The sequence below is a fragment of the Chiloscyllium punctatum genome, chromosome 9 (assembly GCF_047496795.1).
Source record: "Chiloscyllium punctatum isolate Juve2018m chromosome 9, sChiPun1.3, whole genome shotgun sequence".
NCBI lineage: Eukaryota > Metazoa > Chordata > Chondrichthyes > Orectolobiformes > Hemiscylliidae > Chiloscyllium > Chiloscyllium punctatum.
In genome coordinates this window covers 39,302,546-39,322,889 of record NC_092747.1, presented here as the reverse complement: position 1 = coordinate 39,322,889, position 20,344 = coordinate 39,302,546, and the positions used below count along the sequence as shown (strand labels likewise).

Genomic DNA, 20,344 nt, shown 5'->3' with positions numbered 1-20,344 from the left:
AAAGTGATGGGTGAATCCATTAGAGAGGACATGCTGACTAAATTAAGGAAGCTTATATATGGTCTGGAGAAGCTACCCAACAGATTTCACTCGAATTACTTAAGTGCCTATGTTAAAACGCTTCACTTTGGTCACAATGCTTACTACAAATTTTAACAATCATCCCTTTAAATTAAATTTGTGTGTGTGTATCTGCTTTGCATCTATTAAAACATAAAACTGACATATGGACATCTTGCATCGTACACAGGAATATAGAAAATAGGAGCAGCAGTAGGCTATTTGACCCTTCAAGCCTGCTTCATCATTCAATCGGAACATGGCTGATCTTCCAACACAGTACCCTGTTCCTGCTTTCTCCTTGTACCCTCTGATCCCCTTAATCCTAAGGAATATATCAAACTACTTTTTGAAAACATTTAATGTTATGGCTTCTATTACTTTCTGTGATGGAGAATTCCAAAGGTTCACCACTATTGGGGTGAAGCAATTTCTCATCTCAATCCAAAATAGCTCACCTTTTTTCCTTCAAATACCTGGTGTGATTCACTCTTTCCACTCACTGCATTCATATTCCTCTTTTATCTTTGATTCAGGCTATAATTGAGCATATCTGAGTTAGCATTCAGGAAGCTCATAATATCATTGATAGTGAAATGCATTTGGCCCATCTAAACCCTACTGACCTAAGAGCCTTCTGGGATGAGTGAAAGGGAAAATCTGAGTATGAGAAGACAAAAATGAAGGAGTGATGAGACAAAAAGGGAAACAGACAGAAAAGATGAAAAGCAAACAAAAAAAGAAAAAATTTCTACCAGCATGGTTGATGAATCTGGAAACACTTACTGAGAGGTGAACACAATTAGCGTTCTGGTTGATGACCGAAAATTGGAAGAAGTTTGAGATATGATACATTTAAAATGATTAAAAGGGCAGTGAATGCCAATATCAAAAACAACAATCCAAAATGGCACCTGATAGTTTTATGTGCACTTGTGATTGGCCACTAAAATGGACCTCTTCAACCAACAGCATATATTCACCACATGAAGACAACCCATCAGAAATAGATACTTTCACAGCTATTCTTTGTAGATGGAAAGATGCTGGAACAGAAGCACAGGGAGAAGCTAGAGAAAGTTAGAACAAATGAGAAGGTATACTATTGGGTGGAAATACGAGAAAATAATTGATAACAAAATGGAGGAACATAAAAGAGATAGAAGGTAACAAAAAATGAAATGCATGTATACAGGAAGTGTAAATGAAACACCAGAATCATGACCACAAGCAAAACCAGCAATATAAAACAAAAAGAGGGTAGAGGATTTGATCTGAAAATTTTAACTCAAATTTGAACCCAGAAAACTACAAGAAGAATTGGAAGAAGAGTTGTTGTTCTTAGAGTTTACTTTTGTTAGAATCTGACATTACTCCAGATATTCTCAAGTAGTAGCATGTCATCTATCAGTCCAATGAAGCTCACTGCTGCAATAAATGAATAGAGCTCAATTTTAGTCAATGATAATCATTAGTTTACTGTGTGCTTTATATAGCTCTGTTATTGCTTGACTAAAGTTATTTCCTCTAAATTGTTTCTCCTGCCTTCTGTCAAATTCTTTACTTTTTATAAATACTTACCCAATTACAGTTAAGTAGTGAGATTAACTAGTATATCATCAGTCAGTTTTTGTTCAAAAAAATGAACTAATAACAGAGAGAAAATATAATCCAATCTGGTCTTTTCTTCTGAGATTTATTGCAATCTCTGTTCTCTGTGTCATTTAACAAAGTTTCAACTTGCAACCACTGCCCATTCCAAAACAATTTGATTGGAGTTATGTGGATACCATATGAATAAGCATTTATTTAACATTCAATTTGCAGTTTGAAGTTTTGCGATAATACTTATAACATCACGGCTTTGTTTAAACCGCCCAACTTATAATTTACAAGCAGTTACATAATAATTGGATTCATAATAGAACTGGGACTATTTTAATGAAATTTTGAAATTTGACTCCTTTATGATTAGCCATCTGATTGATTTACTTATGTAAATACTTAATTCCAGTCACACTTAATTTTAAGAATATTAAAGTTTAACATACCCAGAAACATGACCAGTGTAATAGTGGCAAAGACAGCCACGATCATTCCTCCAGCCAAGGATAATGTCCCAATAAGAACTATAAAATGGTCTTCAAGATAGCGGGAAAATAGAGCCACTCCCAGGAAACTCGTAAGAAATGTAATTAGTCCAGCTGCAGAGCCATATCCAATAAGTACCGCATTCCAACAAAGAGGTGCATTCAATTCATAAAGAGTAAAAAGTCCACCAGAACCAAATGAAGCAAGTGCATAGACTGAAAAAGTAAGAAGCATGAGACTAATTTGAACACGTTTTCTAAAATTAGAACCAGTCCACAGATTTAAAATTCCAGCAAATATTTCTCGGAATTTTCCATTGCCTGATCCTTCATTTTGCTCATCTCTTGACACTTGGACACTCTCATCAAGGAAAAAGATGATATACACAACATTGGCAAAATTAATTAATGAGGCAATCAAGAATAACCAATTAAAGCCTAATGTGTTTAACAAGTATCCAGATGTTATTGTCCCGATGCCACCCATTAGGCCAACGATCATGTCCAGCAATGCCATGCGCATATTTTTGTGCTCACTAGAGCTCACATCTGCTACATAGGCAAAAGCTCCTCCAAACACAGTTGTGAAGCCACCAAAACATGCACTTAGTGCAACGGGTATAAAAAGAAAGTGAATAGGCCAAGAAAAGTAGGTCATTGCTAGAAAAGCCAGGCTGCTAATCAGAGCCCCAATAGTAGGGAGGAGGAGAGATAATCTGCGTCCATAGTGATCACTGTATGAGCCCAATACGAAGGTAACGATGAAGTTGGGTAGGAACTTAATCAAAGTCACGTACATAAAGAAGTGAGATGATAATTCCTGGACCACCTAAAGAAAAGAAAGTGAATAACGTATCAAAGAAAATCACAAATTGAACCTTTTTAAACAATATTTAAACATGTCAATTAAATTCAGCAACTATCTTCCATCACTATTTATGCTATTTATGTATTCTTAATCAGTGACACCAAACTTTAGTAATTTTTAAAATAGCTCAAAGCGTACAGCTTCCAATCACAATTTGGAATCCTATTTCCGATTCTCAAAGAAAATCACACTTCTATCTTTTCCCTAATTTTTTCAAAGATCTTCCACTGGCAAGTCCTTCAGACTGAACTCGGTGTAGCAAATATCAGAGGGAGGAGCACAGAGAAACCATGCCCACTTTGTTTCCAGGGATAATCGCTGTCGTATTTTGGTAAGCAAAGGAGTTTGAATATACCAAAGCTTACTATATATAGAGAGAGGGTAAGGCAAGTTGGGAAGGAGGTGGGATAGGAGCTGGAATAGTTAGGATGGTGGGAGGTGGTAGTTGAGTTGGGTTGGGAGGGGAGCCCGATTGTGTTGCTGGGGGAAGAGAGTTGAGAAGTTAAGCGGTTCAGAACGAGTAATTGGGATGTCAGCTGTATAGCTACCCAGGTGTTACATAAGAATTTTTCTACCTAATGCTTTTGGGTGTAACTATCCAGGTAAGGAAGATGGAACTGTCTGAATTCTTCCACACTAGCTTAGAGTCAGAGACATTTTCACAGGGTCCTGGGGGGCAGGGTAATTGCTCATCAGAATTTCAAACTTCTGGGTAATTTCCATGGAGTCAGTGCATCAGGATTTCTGAGAGGTGCTCTGACATATCTTTCCGGCTATGTCTGGTCTCCAACACCTATAGGCCAGAAGATCTTTAATAAAAATATTAGGAAGAAATCATTGATTATCACATTAAAATTAAGGCAGAGATTTGTTTTACTTTGAATGTCCATAAATATACTGTCGTATCATGTAGCAAATGAGGGAGGGTGCCATATAAGTGCAATATGTTTATTTATACAATAACATGATATATTTTATCATATTTGTTTGCTTTTGGTTCAGTTTAATTTACTTCTTCACAAGGTTGATATGTGATTGTAGTCTGAAATATCTGGTTCATCACCATGTTATCCAGCAGTGTGTATTATCTACTAGATACACTGCAGAAATTCACCAAAGATCCTTAGACAGCACCTTCCAAACCGACAACCACTTCAACCTAGAAGGACAATAGCAACAGGTACTTGGGAACCACCACCTGCAAGTTCCCCTCCAAGCCACTCACCACCTTGACTTGGAAATATAATCGCTGTTCCTTCACAGTCATTGGGTTAAAATCCTGGAATTCCCTCCCTATCAGCATTGTGGGTCAACCCACAACAAGTGGACTGCAGCGATTCAAAAAGGCAGCTCACCGCCACCTTCTCAAAGGCAAATAGGGATTAGCTATCAATGCTGGCTAGCCAACAATGCCCAGATCCCACAAATAAATAAAAAAATAAGTGATCAGTAGGAAACTATATTTTTTATAGTGAGTACATCATTGAAACCTGGACGTTTTTTCACACTGTGATCTTCTAAATCCAAGACAACTTTACGCATAAGGTCAGATTTTAGTCATTGGCTGGACAGCAATGACTTGGGTTGATTCATGACAAGAAATGGGAGAAAGTGAAGACAGCAGATGCTGGGATCAGAGCCAAAACATGCCAGCACCTTCCCTTGCCATCGCAAGAGTTGTAAAACCTGCACCCACCCCTCACCCCTCAACTCCATCCAAGGCCCCAAAAGATCGTTTCACATCCGGCACAGATTTTCCTGCAAATCCAGAAATCTCATCTATTGTATCTGTTGCTGTCAATGTGGTCTCCTCAACATTGGAGAGACAGGACACAAACTTGTGGAACGTTTCAGAGAGCATCTCCAGGATACATGCACTGAGCAACCCCACTGCCCTGTGGCCGATCACTTCAACTCCCCCCTCCCACTCTGCCAAGAAGCAAGTCCTGGGCCTCCTCCACCATCAAATTCTAGCCACTGGACAACTGGAGGAAGAACACCTTATCTTCCTCCTCCAATCACAAGGATTCAATGCCGATTTCACCTGTTTCCTCATCTCCCCTCCCTCCACCTATCCCGCATCCAACCCTCCAACTTGGTACCTCTTGAACTGTCCTACCTGTCCATCTTCCTTCCGCCCTATCCGCTCCACTGACCTATCACCTTCACCCCACCTTCATTTACCTATCACATTCCCAGCTACCTTCCCTGCAGCCTCACCCCCTCCCATTTATCTCTCAGTCCTTTTGGCCCCCCGCATTCCTGATGAAGAGCTTATGCCCGAAACATTGACTCTCCTGCTCCTCGGAAGCTACCTGATCGGCTGTGCTTTTCCAAGAGCCACACGTTTTGATTCGTGACAAGTACTGTTCACTCCCCAATTGATATTGAATAACAGGGATGATCATTAATATCCTCACCAACAAAATACTGAGAAGGGTGGTGGGGTGATCATCACTGATCAGAATATGAATACGAGCTATCAGAAAAATACCCTGACGTTATTGGAGCAGGCCAGGAGGTTGGGCAAAGCTCATTTTCTGATTCACCCAATCTCCAACATTACTAAGAGTCACAAGTGTGAGATTATACTCTCCATCTTCCCCGAATAGATATAACTAATACTTAAGAAAACCAATCCATACAGAACAATATGACTGGTATTTCATTCATTGTTTAAACATTCACACTCTCTCCCACTGTGGCTACAATCCATGCTTTCAACAGGTTGCAACACAACAAGTCCACAAGGCACCTCGCAGACTCTCAACACTTTCCCACTACCAAGTTCCCCTCTCAGTCACACATTACCCAGAACTTGGATATATCACACCATTCCTTCATCATTTCTTAATCAAGATCCTAGAACTACTTAATTGTATTATGAAAGTATCTTCACCATAGACTTCACCAAAGCCTTTTAAGCATTACAGTTCACAATACCAGGCCCATCCATACGCAAAAGAAGCCTCAGGCAAGAGAAACACCAATCTATAATCGCTTTATCGTCATTGCCTGGCACTTGAGCAGCATGAATGTTACTTGTCACTTATCAGTCCAAACATAAGTATTGTCCAGGTCTTGCTGTTATGGAGCCCTGCAGTATCCAATGCATCGCAAATGAAGCTAAACATTGTTTGCTGATAATTACACATTCTCACTTCTCATGATAGAGACAAGGGCATACAAACTTACAAACTAGGAGAATCAGCAAGCCACAGGGTCTCTTGAACCTTGATAACCTTTGTTTATCTAGAATTTATCTCCCCTGGTTTTTGAAAAATATTCAAAGACTCTCATTTCACTACCTACTGAGGAAGGGCATTCCAAATACTCATGACCCTCAGGTGAGAAGCAAACTATCTGCATCTCTGACCCTCTCTTCCACAAAAGGAAACATCCTTTGCACATCCGCTATCATAACCCTTCAGGATTTTGTGTGTTTCAATCAGGTCACCTCTTACTCCTCTAAACTCCACCGGATGAGCCTAACTCTTCAACCTTTTCACATAAGACACCCCACTCGTTACAGATGCTAGTCTAATAAAATATATCACAATTGCTTCCAATGCTTTTACATCTGACCTTAAATCAGGTGGTGGAACTGTAAACAGTACTGCAACTAAGGTCTCACTTGTATATCTGAAGCATAATTTCCTCATCTTTGATTACAATCCCCTCACGCAACATTAAAATTCTATTCCCTTTCCTGGTTATTTGTTGAAGTTTCTGTAACTTTGTATATGCATCTGCAGTCCTCACTTTCACTGTAACACTGTATATAACCAACAAATTGCAACTCATGCACTTTGAGAGTCAGATCCCTTTGCATCTCAGAGTTCCTCAATCTCTCATCAATGAGATAATGTATACTTTTATTCTTTCTGCCAAAGTGGATACTTTCACATTTCCCCACAGTGTATTCCATTTGCCAGATATTTGACTACTCAAATATACCTACTTATCACTGTGTAGCCTCCTTATGTCCACTTTATAACTTAGTTTCCAACCTATCATTGTGTCATCAGCAAGTTTAACAAGCATATCTTTGGTCCCTTCATCCAAATCAATTCAGACAAAATGTAAGGAATTGACAGCCAAGCACTGATTCATCATGGCACAGCACTTGTTACATCTTGCCAACAAAAAAAACAAACACATTTAGGTCTACTCTGTTTGCTGATAGACATCCAATCCATCCAATCCATCTATCCACTCAGTTACCACCAATACCATGAAACTTTGTTTTCTGCAATAACCCATGATGTGACACCTTATCAGAGGCGTTCTGGAAATCCAAGTAAAATACATCTACTGGTTCCCCTTTATCCACAGCATATGTTATTTCTCCAAAGAACTCCAATTAATTCAGTACACATTATTTACTATCACAACACTGAGATGATAAGCCTCCAACAACCACAACCCTTTTCCTTTGAGCTAAATGTGTCTCTATGCAGAACAAAGTTATTTGTTCCTATAATTCGTATTCAGACCCCTTTGATGTCAAAGGCAGACACTTACATCTCATTCTTGAGTTCATGTCTTTTGTTCATGTTCAGACCAAAGCCGTAATGAGCTTCAGAGCCAAGTGGTTCCAGCAGAACCAAAACTAAACATTAATGGACAGATTATCAGCGAGTGCTTGCTGCTTGATAGTACTGTCAGTGAAACTTTCGATCATTTTATTGATAAATTAAGGCAAACTGATTGGACACTAATAGGTTAGGTTACTTGCTGATGACCCAAGTAATTGGGTACCTGGCAATTTGCCACTTTGTTGGGTGGATACCAATGTCATGGCCAAATGATAATAGCTTGTTTAGGGATGTGGTTAGTTCTGAAGGGTGAATCTTCTCCACTTTGGTTGTCATGTGGTCTGCACCCAAAGGCTATACTGACTCCAGTGCATATTCTTCTTCTGTTTTTGTATTGTAAACTTCAATTTGTTTTCATTTTACATATAACCCATTTTCTAACCAAAGATGGATTGTTTAATTAAAACAATTTCATTTCAAAATGATTACTAATAAGAAGGTGCCACATCTTGCAATGACAAATATAGCTTTTATTCTGGAAAGTGATTTACAATTGCATTTTGTAAGTTATTAGGGGATCCGTTAGTAACACTGACCTCCTGTTTGAAGTACACTGGGTCACTGTGGTTCTGGTAGCAGTAAGAATTATTTTCATTCTGAACATAGCTGCTGTTAGTTTCCCTTGTCCATATCCTACGATAAATATATTGCTGCATTAAGAGTTCATCTGCCAAATTAGGCAGAGTGTATAGGGCAACCACAGGTTCAACAAGAAACAGCCTCTTCATTGTTCTCAGAAAACAAATCCCTGTGTGGAAATCAAAGAAAACCATTGATACTGAAATAATGCAGACGTAAATGGTAAAGTAAACCCAAATTAAACCTAATGAAGTGGAACACAAATGAAAACTTGAGAAGCTTTTGTTTATTGTACGCACAACTAAATAATTACGACTGACAATAAGACAACATCCATCTTGCATGTTGTTCATATGGGATGGAATTAGTATAACAGCAATAAATGATTTTGGATTGGAAGATGTAGAATTTTGTTTACAGCTCAAGGAACTTTCGTTCCATGTTGAGGAGTTCGGGTCTGAATTGTAGACATTGCACCATATCGGGAAAGGAGAAAGTTACCTGAACACTTTGCTCCAGGAGCCAGTCTTGGCCCTCAATTAAAACTTTAGTTAGTGATCAGGGACAGGAGGGTATGATTGCAGGGAAGCTAGGTATGTGGACCCAGGCACTGCATTTGAGGAGCTACGGCCTCTGCAGTTGCTCAACAGTTACAAAGTGCTTGAAACTAGTGCAGACGAAGGTAGGGACTACAGGGAGGATACATGGGATGCTGTCACTTATGGGAGAGGCTAGGACCAGAGGGCATCATCTCAGAATAAGAAGTTTCCCAGTTTGGCCAAAGGTGAGGAGGAATTTCTTCTGTCACACAGCAGTGAATCCAGGGATTTTTCTTCCACGAATAGATGTACAGGCTGAGTCATTATGTATATTCAATGCTGAGATGGATAGATTTTTAATCAAGGGTTAAGAAGGAATAAGCTGAAAGTGAAGATGAGGATAATCAGATTTTATTGATTGCAAATAGCGTACTCCTGCTCCTGTGTCTTACAGTCAATCAGATAATCATCCCTACATTTTTCAGAATAATGACAGTTTTTCAGTGGTAAATTAAGAATAGTTACCCAACATTATAATAGTTTATTACTGTTATTATTATAGTTTACCATATTTTATTACTGCTGAAAAGAGAGATATATTACCAAATAATTTCATCATGCACTTATCAAGACAAACACAAAAGGGCTAAAATTTATACTATAGGAGGGATAATGGCTAGCAACTCTAGTCCTGTCAATGCCAGCCAGGAAAGGTGAACACTGCTGGGTCTGCAGATAGTCCCACTATACCAGAGAGGCCAAATATGTCCACGGTCATGGGTTTCAGTGAGGAGTTGGAGAGCTAGTTTTACGAGGTCAGGGGATGACCTTGAAGGATAGCGCTGATGCTGGCAGGCCAAGGGAATCTGCAAAAGAGTTAATCACAGTTGCCTGTAAACAGTCTGTGCAGCTAACGCTACTAATCTTGTCACATGGCATGGGCATCCCCATTCTACAAGAAATATCATAATTGAGGTTGGATGAAACTATCAGAAGAACAAAAAATGATCTATGAAAATACATAATTCTGATAGAGCATGGTGGGATACATGCAGAGAGGATTTTTCCTGTCAGAGAGAAAAGTTGAAAAATTCACAGCACAGTTTAAAAACAAGGAGCTCTCATTTAGGACAGAGATCTGGAAGAATTCCTTCTCTGAGAATCATTAGTCTTTAAGATTCACTTCCACAGATAGCAGCAAAGCATGGGTCATTAAGAATATTTTTAATTTGGAAGCGAGTACAGGTTTATGGGGAGAGGACAGGAAAATGGAGTCAGGCCAAATTCAGACCAGCTATGCTTTTATTTATTGACCAAGCACGTTTGATGGGTTGAATGTTCTATTCCTACTACATCTTCTTAGGATCCTATTCCCAAACTTTCAGTTGAAGATTCAAGGATTGATGCAGTCCAGTCACTTTTTCCAAAACTAGTGGTGGAATCCACAAAAGTAATATGTCAAACTAACCCTTTTAAAAGGAGTGCTGTCACCAAAAATGAACTGTCTCCTTCTTCAGGAACAATCTGAAGCTGGTGAGAGCTCACGAGAGTCGCACTTTCTCCAAGCGCAAACATTTTTTCTCCTATTTGAAATTACTTTCCACAAATAGCAAAAAGATGACTGACCAAATAATCTTTAGTGCCATTAGCCGAGGGAAAAACATTGATTCGCACACTACACTTTAGAGAGGTTTGCAAATTCACGAGCTTGTTGGACAAAGTAGATAGGTTCCTGCTCATAATAGTAAACAAAAAAAAAGAAGAGAGCATAGATTTAAAGTGATGTGCAAATGAAACAAGTGTGATGTAAGGAAAATATTTTTCACACAGTAACAAGTTTGGATATGGAATGCACTGCCCAGAAATATGGTGGAGGCAGGTTCAATTGAAGCATTCAAAAGGGAGCACTAGATGATTATTTAATAGAGATAATGTGCAGGGACATGGGGAAAGATCTGTCATAGAATCCCTACAGTGTAGAAAAAGGCCCTTCTGCCCAACAAGTCCGCACTGGACCTCCAGAGAGTAACCCACCCAGACCCATTCCCCTGACCCTTTATTTACCCTTAACTAATGCGTCTAACCTACACATCCCTGGATACTATGAGCAATTTAGCATGGCCAATTCACCAAATCTGCACATCTTTGGATTGTGGGAGGAAACTGGAGCACCTGGAGGAAACCCAAGCAGACGTGGGGAGAATGTGCAAACTCCACACAGACAGTCGCCCGAGGCTGGAATTGAACCCGGGTCCCTGGTGCTGTGGCAGCATTGGCTTCAGTGCTAACCACTGAGCCACCATAGGAGATTAGCGCTAGGTAAAAGGATTAGAGAAGGCACAATGGACCAAATAACCCCCTTCTACATAGTAACAATTCTGTGATTTACTGCACTTCTTCAGATAATATGAAGGCATCTGCTGCAGTTGTCAGAGATGAGAGATCTGTTTTTGTTTAATTTCCACCTGAAAGTTAGCACCTCTGCTAATTTGCCTTTCCTCAGCACGAAAGAGGTTGCTTGAACCAAGGGCTTCCTGACTTAGAAAATATAAAAAAAACACTGCGTTAAGGCAAAACCTAACAATCTCTTCAATCATAATTTCTACACAAACACACCGTCCACAGCTAGATAATAAGCAATGTGTGTGTTTATATGTTTAGCATTGAGTAACTTTATCAATTGGTAGGGAACTACAAGGCATTCCACACTTTCTGTATGCTCCTTCCCAACTGCAGCCTGTGTGTGGAGTGGCTTACATAGTCACGCACACACACACAGTGTAACTATATATTCTCATGCATCAAAACCGAAAGTACAATGGGCATACAACCGCTTCCTCCCACCTCCTCCATTTTTATTTGGCACATTTTACTTTTTGCTTAGTCTGTTTGTGGTTCTCAAAGTGACAGGATATTCTCTCTGTAGCCCATGCCTTCAGCAGTCATCCACCTTGTGAAACCCCCTCCACTAGCCTGCTTATTCTGTCTGCTCCTGTACTCCCTTTAGAATTGTTTCATTGTCCCCATGTGGGGGCTGCTCGCTAGGCCAGATTTTACCATTCAGCCCTAATTACTCACAGGTCAGTTAAGAATTTTTACCCCAAAATTATTTAATATTTTATTTATAAAACATATTACATAGCTGTTCAGATTTTACCTAAAGTGCAGCAACTATCAGCTTCTTTCAGCATTGCATATTATTCATTACCTTTCCAGTTAGCATTTATAACATTCCTCAAACATAGTGCCTGAGAGGTTTTACAGTTTTCCGTCTATGCATTACAGTGAGAGGACCTTAGGCTCTGACATTCCCCCATTTTGCATTTGATAAAACTGCTCCAAGCTATCCGTTGCTCCTGATGCAGTCTCCTCTACACTGGGGAGACTTGACGCCTCCTCGCAGAGCACTTCAGGGAACATCTCCAGGACACCCCACCACCTCATGGCCCAATACTTCAACTCCCCCTCCCACTCTGCTGAAGACATGCAGGTCCTGGGCCTCCTCCACCACCGCTCCCTCACCACCCAACGCCTGGAGGAAGAACGCCTCATCTTCCGCCTCGGAACACTTCAACCCCAGGGCATCAAATGTGGACTTCACCAGTTTCCTCATTTCCCCTCCCCCCACCTTATCCCAGTTCCAACTTTACAGCTCAGCACTGTCCCCATGACCTGTCCTACCTGCCAATCTCCCTTCCCACCTATCCGCTCCACCCTCCTCTCTGACCTATCACCTCCATCCCCACCCCCGTTCACCTATTGTACTCTTTGCTCCCCAGCCCCACTCCCCCATTTATCTCTCCACCCTGGAGGCTTCCTGCCTCTATTTCTGATGAAGAGCTTTTGCCCGAAACATCAACTTTCGTGCTCCTCGGTTGCTGCCTGACCTGCTGTGCTTTTCCAGCACCACTCTGATCTAAACTCTGCTCCAAGCTTTAGTCAGTCACTCAGCAGGTAGTCTGAGATCTTGGAAAATGGCAGTCTGCAGCTTGGTCAAAGTCATAGACTGGAAGACATCAAGTTTTGGGGCAGACCAAAGAACTGCCCCCATAACCCTGAACTCCCTTCCTACTTAAATATATTCAAGGACTCATGCTTTAGTGTTATCTGTGGGAAGTGAATCTTAAAGACTAATGATTCTGTGAGAGATTGAATTCTTCCAGATCTTTCTCTTTAATGGGAACCCCTTATTTTTAAACTGTGCTGTAAGAGTTTTTAACTCCTCCAGGACAGGAAAAAATCCTCTCAGCATCTATCCCACCAAGCTCTGTCAGAATCTTGAGTTTTCTTAAGATCATTTTCTGTTCTTCTAATAGTTTTATCCAACCTCAACTATCATATTTCTTGTAGCTCTTTTGCAGATTCTCTTTTCAGAGTCGATGGTCCTTCAACTGCAATTCATATATATCAGAGTGTTTAGGAGAGACCCATAGAATACAAGAGTATGGAACCGCTAGGCGTGCACCTTGATAAAATCTATTGCATCTTTCTCTAGACCTGCTCTGCAAAATCACAAACACTGATAGCCAGACTTCTCTACATTAAAGTTCCATCCACCTTATCTATCAACCTTTATAAAATTTTCACATGCGCCCCCCTTACACCTCAATGCTGTCCTGTCAACTGCAGACAGTGAAATATTGTGCGAACAGAAGACAAAGTCGCTAATGCCTACAGAACTAATCGTGCCCGCAACTTTTCCCTTATCGTTTTTGAATATACGTGCGGTTTAATTATTCAATTACTACAAAAATGGAAGTTAGTAACGACTGCTCTTCGTTCCTTGTTTGTTTACTTTTAGAAATCGGTGACCATGCACTTTGACAAGGGACAGCCCTCCCATCATGAGTATCTTGTCAAAGTGCATATGATGGGACAGCAGTCCCTTGTCAATCTACATTGTCATTGTTTACTTTTAGAAATCAAACAGTCGTTATTAACTTCTATTTTTGTATTAATTGAATAATTAAACCGCACGTATATTCAAAAACGATAAGGGAAAGGTTGCGGCCACGATTAGTTCTTTAGGCATTAGCGACTTTGTCTTCAGTTCAAGGTTCACAGTCTGTCATTGACCTGACAGCTTAAGGGGGATACATGTGGATTTTTTTAAAAGCCGGATAGTTACGGTGGATGCAGCTTAATGTAGGGAAGTCTGGTTATCCGTGTTCGCCGAAAGCTCAAAACGCAATAGCGTACGCAATTTGAAAAGTGGTCGCCTTCGCAGACAGAGCAATGTCTAACTTGAGAAGCGAGGCCCTTCGCGTGGAGCGCAGAGCGCAATGTGAGAAGGGACCCCCCTATCGCGAAGAGCACACAGAGTCAGAGCCTCACCTGCAGTTGCGAAGCAGCGCTGACGGTGTAAAGCCCGGGACATCCACAAGCAGCACCTTCACATCGCCCTTTGTGAAGTCATGGCTCCGACCCACCCTCTTCCGCTCGCTGGCGGCTACAATTGGTGATTGCGGCTGTCCGTCAGCCGTGGAGGGGCGCGGTCAGGTAGCCGGGGTTCTGGGCAGTGACGGCTTGATCTTGGCTGTTGCCTGTCCCTGTCACTGCGTTACTGTTTGTTTACTCAGAGTGAGTGCATATGGCCTTTCATTGGGCTGACCTGCAGCAGCAATCCAGGCCAATGTGAAAGAGAGAATTTCATAACCTGACAAACCTCACTGATTAGCCTGGTCAATCCAACAACACCTATCGAACACAGTACAGGAGAAAAACCTTAGGAGTATTCAAAACCTTGTATTTCATTTATGGAACACGATGATTTTTATTTGTTATAAAATTGTATGCGGATATAGGGAAAAAATAGGTGGAGTGGTTCACAGAAGGAAATCATGTGACGACAGCTCTGGAAATTAAATCCTAGCGCATTTGGCAATGAACAAAAGCACTAGGATCAACATTAGGCAATTCAGCTCCTAAGCTTGTTCGCCATTTAATACGATTTTGGCTGATCTCATCTCAGCCTCAGCTCCACTTTCTCCCCGTTAGCATTTAACCCTCTACTGGTTGCATTTTGTTTTTTTTCTTGGAATGTCAGCTTCACTGTCCAGGCAAGTATTGCTTGCTCTGGAGAAGGTAGTGATGAGCTGCGTTCTTGATGTTTACAGTCCTCAGGGTGTAGAGACACCCAAAGTGATGTTAGGGATGGAGTTCCAAGTTTTTGACCTACTCACAGTGAAGGAACATTGATGTATTTCCAAATCTGGATGATGAGTGGCCTAGAAGGAAATTGCAGATGGTGTTCCCATGTACATGCTTTCCTTGTCCTTCTGGTTGGTAGAGATAGTGGGTTAGGAAGGTACTCTTGAAGAATTCTTGTTGAGTTAATGCAGTACGTTTTGTAGATGGTACATTCTACTGTGTCACTGGTAGTGAGAGTGCATGCCAGTGGATGTGGTGCTAATTAAGCAGCTGCTTTGTCCTTGATAAGCTTCTTTTGAGCTGTTGAGGCTGTACACATCCAGCTAAGTAGAAATTATTCTATCTCATTCCTGACCTGTGCCTTGTAGATAGTAGGCAGGCTTTGGGAATACTGGAGGTGAGTTATGCACTGCAGAAATCTTAGCCTCTGAGCTGCTCTTGCAAGCAGAGTATTTGCATAGAGTCATAGAGATGTACAGCATGGATACACACCCTTCGGTCCAACCCATCTAGATATCCCAACCCAATCTAGTCCCACCTGCCAGTACCCAGCCCATATCCCTCCAAACCCTTCCTATTCATATACCCATCCAAATACCTCTTAAATGTTGCAATTGTACCAGCCTCCACCACATCCTCTGGCAGCTCATTCCATAAACGTATAACCCTCTGCGTGAAAAAGTTGTCCCTTAGGTCTCATTTAAATCTTTCCCTTCTCAACCTAATCCTATGCCTTCTAGTTCTGGACTCCCTGACCCCAGGGAAAAGACGTTGCCTATTTATCCTATCCATGCCCCTCATAATTTTGTAAACCTCTATAAGGTCACCCCTCAGCCTCCAACGCTCCAGGGAAAACAGCCCTAGCCTGTTCAGCCTCTCCCTGTAGCTCAGATCCTCCAACCCTGGCAACATCCTTGTAAATCTTTTCTGAACCCTTTCAAGTTTCACAACATCTTTCCGATAGGAAGGAGACCAGAATTGTATGCAATATTCCAACAGTGGCCTAACCAATGTCCTGTACAGCTGCAATATGACCTCACAACTCCTGTACTCAATACTCTGACCAATAAAGGAAAGCATACCAAACACCTTCTTCACTATCCTATCTACCTGCGACTCCACTTTCAAGGAGCTATGAACCTGCACTCCAAGGTTTCTTTGTTCAGCAACATCCCTTAGGACCTTACCATTAAGTGTATAAGTCCTGCTAAGATTTGCTGTCCCAAAATGTAGCACCTCGCATTTATCTGAATTAAACTCCATCTGCCACTTCTCAGCCCATTGGCCCATCTGTTGTAATCTGAGGTTACCCTCTTCGCTGTCCACTACACCCCCATTTTTGGTGTCATCTGCAAACTTACTAACTGTACCTCTTATGCTCACATCCAAATCATTTATGCAAATGACAAAAACTGGAGGACCCAGCACCAATCCTTGTGGCACTCCACTGGACACAGGTCTCCAGTCTGAAAAATAATCCTCCACCACAACCCTCTGTCTTCTACCTTTGAGCCAGTTCTGTATCCAAATGGCTAGTTCCCCCTGTATTCCATGAGATCTAACCTTGCTAATCAGTCTCCCATGGGGAAACTTGTCGAACGCCTTACTGAAGTCCATATAGATCATATCTACTGCTCTGCCCTCATCAATCCTCTTTGTTACTTCTTCAAAAAACTCAATCAAGTTTGTGAGGCATGATTTCCCACGCACAAAGCCATGTTGACTATCCCTAATCAGTCCTTGCCTTTCCAAATACATGTACATCCTGTCCCTCAGGATTCCCTCCAACAACTTGCCCACCACCAAGGTCAGGCTCACCGGTCTATAGTTCCCTGGCTTGTCCTAACCACCCTTCTTAAACAGTGGCACCACGTTAGCCAACCTCCAGTCTTCCGGCACCTCCCCTGTGACTATCAATGATACAAATATCTCAGCAATAGGCCCAGCAATCACTTCTCTAGCTTCCCACAGAGTTCTCGGGTACATCTGATCAGGTCCTGGGGATTTATCCACCTTTACCATTTGAAGACATCCAGCACTTCTTCCTCTGTAATCTGGACATTTTGCAAGATGTCACCATCAAGTCCAGTTTAGTTTCTGATCAATGGTAACTCCCAGGATATTGCAAGTGAGGAATTAACCAACGGTAATGCCATTAAACATGAAGGGTAGATGGTTAGGTTCTCTTGTTTGAAATAGTTGTCACCTGGCACTTGAACAGTGCAAATGGCACATGCCACTTATCAACGCAAACCTGACTGTTGACTAGGTTTTGTTCCATTGGAACACAAGCTGCTTCAGCATCTGAGGAGTTGTGAATGATGATGAACAGTTTGAAATTATCAGAGGTTCCCCGCTTCTGACATTGTGAAGAAAGGAAGGTCATTGATGAAAAGTTGTAGATGGTTAGGCCCAAGACACTAGCCTGAATAACACCTGCTGTGATGTTGTGGGATCGAGATGATTGCTAAAAACCACAGTCATCTTCCTGTGTGCTAGGTGTGATATGCCCAGTTTAAGGATTCCTATTGACTTAAATTGTGCTACTGTTCCTTAATGTCATACTCAGTCAAGTGCAGCTGGGATGTCAAGAGCAATCACCTTCACCTCACCATTGCATTTCAACTCTTTTGTCCATGTCTGGATAAAGGCTGCAATGTGTCAGGAGCTGAGTGGCTCTGGTGGAATCCAATGAGAGTATTGTAGTAAGCAGTTTATTCCATTGCAAGTGCCACTTGTCAGCACTGTAGACGACCCCTTCCATCACTTTGCTGATGACTGGTAGGGTCGTAATTGGCCAGGCTGAATTTGTCCTGCGTTTTGTGAATAGACATAACATAGACAATTTTCCATATTGTCAGTAGCAATACTGAAACAGTTTAGCTCAAGGAGCTGCTAGTTATGGAGCACATGCCTTCAATATTATTGCTGGAATGATATCAGAGGCCAGAGCCATTGCAATATGCAATGGCTTCAGTCTTTCCTTGATACCACATGGACAGAATCAAATTTCTTGAAGATTTGCATCTGTGATGATGTGGATATTCAGATGGATCATCAGCTTGGTACTTTTGGGTAAAAATGTATGCAAATGCTTCAACCTTGTCTTTTTTACTGATGATCTGGGCTTGTGGATTCTCCACTCCCTGCTAGTTAAATAATTATATACCACCATTTCTGAATTGTTGTGGAAGCCCTACTGAACTTAGATCTGATTTGTTGTTCGTGGGATCACTCAGCCTTGTTTACTGCATGCTACTCCTGCTGTTTGGCATGAAGGCAATTCTGTGTTAAGTTTAATCTCGTCAAAATCTCATTGTTAGGTATGCTAGGTGTTGTCCTGGCATGCTCTTCTACCTTCTCTGCAAAACTGGAATTGATGTCCCCGTTTGACAGTAATGGCAGAATGGGCAATATACCAGACCATGAGGTTATAGGGTCAGAGACATCTACAGCACAGAAAAAGGCCATTCAGTCCGTCAAATCTGTATCAGTCAAAAACAACCACCTTACTGTTCAATAAGGAAACTGGATGGACCACTGGGCATCAAACTAGATACTGACAACAGCAAAATCAGACCTCTCGTATCCTACAAAGCCTTCCTCATTAGCATCTGGGAGCTCGTGCCAAAATTGAAGAGCTACCTCACAGACTAATCAAGCAACAGCCTGATGCAGTCATCTCATGGGATCATACCTTACAGACAGTGTCTCAGACACCACCATCACTATTCCTGGATATATCTTGTCACACTCACTGGACAGGCTCAGCAGCGATGGTGGCACAAGTGGTATACAGTAAGGAAGGAATTACCTGGAGTCCTCAACATTGACTCCAGACCTGTGAAGTCTCATGGCATCAGCTTAAACATGGGAAAGGAATCTTCCTGTTGATTACCATATACTGCCTTCCCTCCACTGGTGAATCAGTGTTGAACAAAACTCCGAGGAAACAATGAGTCTGGCAAGCAAGTAGAATGCACTATGGGTGGCGAATTTCAATGTTCACCATTAAAAGTGGCTTGACAGCAGCTCTACTGATTGTACTGGTTGGGTCCTAAAGGACATAGCTGTCAGACTGGGTCTGAGGCAGGTGGTGAAGGAACCAACAAGAGGAAAAACCATACTTGACCATTCATATCAATCTGCTTGCAAAACTGGAATCTATGGGGACAGGGGGAAACTTCTGCTGGTTAGACTCATTCCTGGCATTGTGATTGTTCAGGTCCAGGACATCTCTGGGCATCTTCAGGAGTTCCTCAGGATAGTGTCCTAGGCCCAACCATCTTCAGCTGCTTCATCAACAGCCTTCCCTCCATTAGAAGATCAAAAGTGCTGATGTTTGCTGATGATTGCGCAATGTTCAGCACTATTTGCAAATCCACAGATACTGAAGCAGTGCGTGTTCAAATGCAATAAGAGCTGAACAATATGCAGGTTTGTGCAGACAAGTGGCAAGTAACTTTCACACCATACAAACGCCAGACAATGACCATCTCCAATAAGAGACAATCTATCCACCATCCCTTGACATTCAATAGTGTTACCATCACTGAACCCCTCATTATAACATGCTGGAGGTTACTATCAACCAGAAAATCAATTGGACTCACCATGTAAATACTGTGATTACAAGAGCAGGTAAGACACTGAGAATACTGCAACAAGTAACTCACCTCCTGACTCTTCAAAACCTGTCAATCATCGACAAGTCACAAGTCAGGAGTGTGATAGAATATATCCCACCTGCGTGGATGAGTGCAGCTCCAACAACGCTCAAGAAGCTTGACACCATTTAGGCCAAAGCAGCCCACTTGAATGCACCTCATTCACAAGCATCCACTCCCTCCACCATTGATGCTTAGTAGCAGCAGTGTGTACTATATACAAGATGCACTGCAAAAAGTTCCCAAAGATCTTTAGACTCACTTTACAAACACACAACCACTTCCATCGTGAAGGACAAGAACAGCGGATACATGGGAACAACACCACCTGCAAGTTGTCCTCTGAGCCACTCACCATCCTGACTTGGAAATATATCACCATTCCTTCACTGTCGCCAGGTCAAAATCCTGGAATTCCCTCCTTAAGAGCATTGTGGGTCTATCTACAGCACATGGACTGAAGTGGTTCAAGAAGTCATTTCCCAATCACCCTCTCAAGGGCAGCTAGATGTGGGCAATATATGCTGGCCAGTCACACCCACATCCCACAAGTGGATAAAAACAATCTCATTTTCTTGTATTTGTCCACAGTCTGGTAAGCCTTGACATCACAGGTGTATCTCTAAATTAATCTTAAATGTTTTGAGGGTTTCTGCTTCTACTACCGTTCACCCTTTGGATGAAAAAACATTTCCTCACATCACTTCTAAACTTCCTGCTGCTGACTTTAAATTTCTGCCCCTGGTCATTGATCCCTCCAACAAAAGGAACATGTTTCTTCCTGTCTGTGCCC

The 20,344-nt window shown here is 41.6% G+C and overlaps 1 protein-coding gene across 3 annotated transcripts in view; it reads right to left on the bottom strand.

Moving 5' to 3' along the window:
- The window catches only part of LOC140481311 (lysosomal proton-coupled steroid conjugate and bile acid symporter SLC46A3), a 66,797-nt gene that overhangs the window by 11,751 nt on the left and 34,702 nt on the right, over nt 1-20,344 (bottom strand). For 2 of the 3 annotated variants that reach the window (XM_072577288.1, XM_072577291.1), the window contains exons 1-3: nt 14,069-14,174; nt 8,153-8,364; nt 2,112-2,979 (exon numbers count right to left, since the gene is read on the bottom strand). In XM_072577288.1, coding sequence (XP_072433389.1) covers nt 2,112-2,979; nt 8,153-8,364; nt 14,069-14,111 — 1,123 coding nt within the window. In that variant the 5' untranslated portion in view covers nt 14,112-14,174. Of the gene's footprint in view, nt 1-2,111; nt 2,980-8,152; nt 8,365-14,068; nt 14,175-20,344 lie in introns of those variants that run through there. The other variant, XM_072577290.1, reaches the window with a different exon arrangement.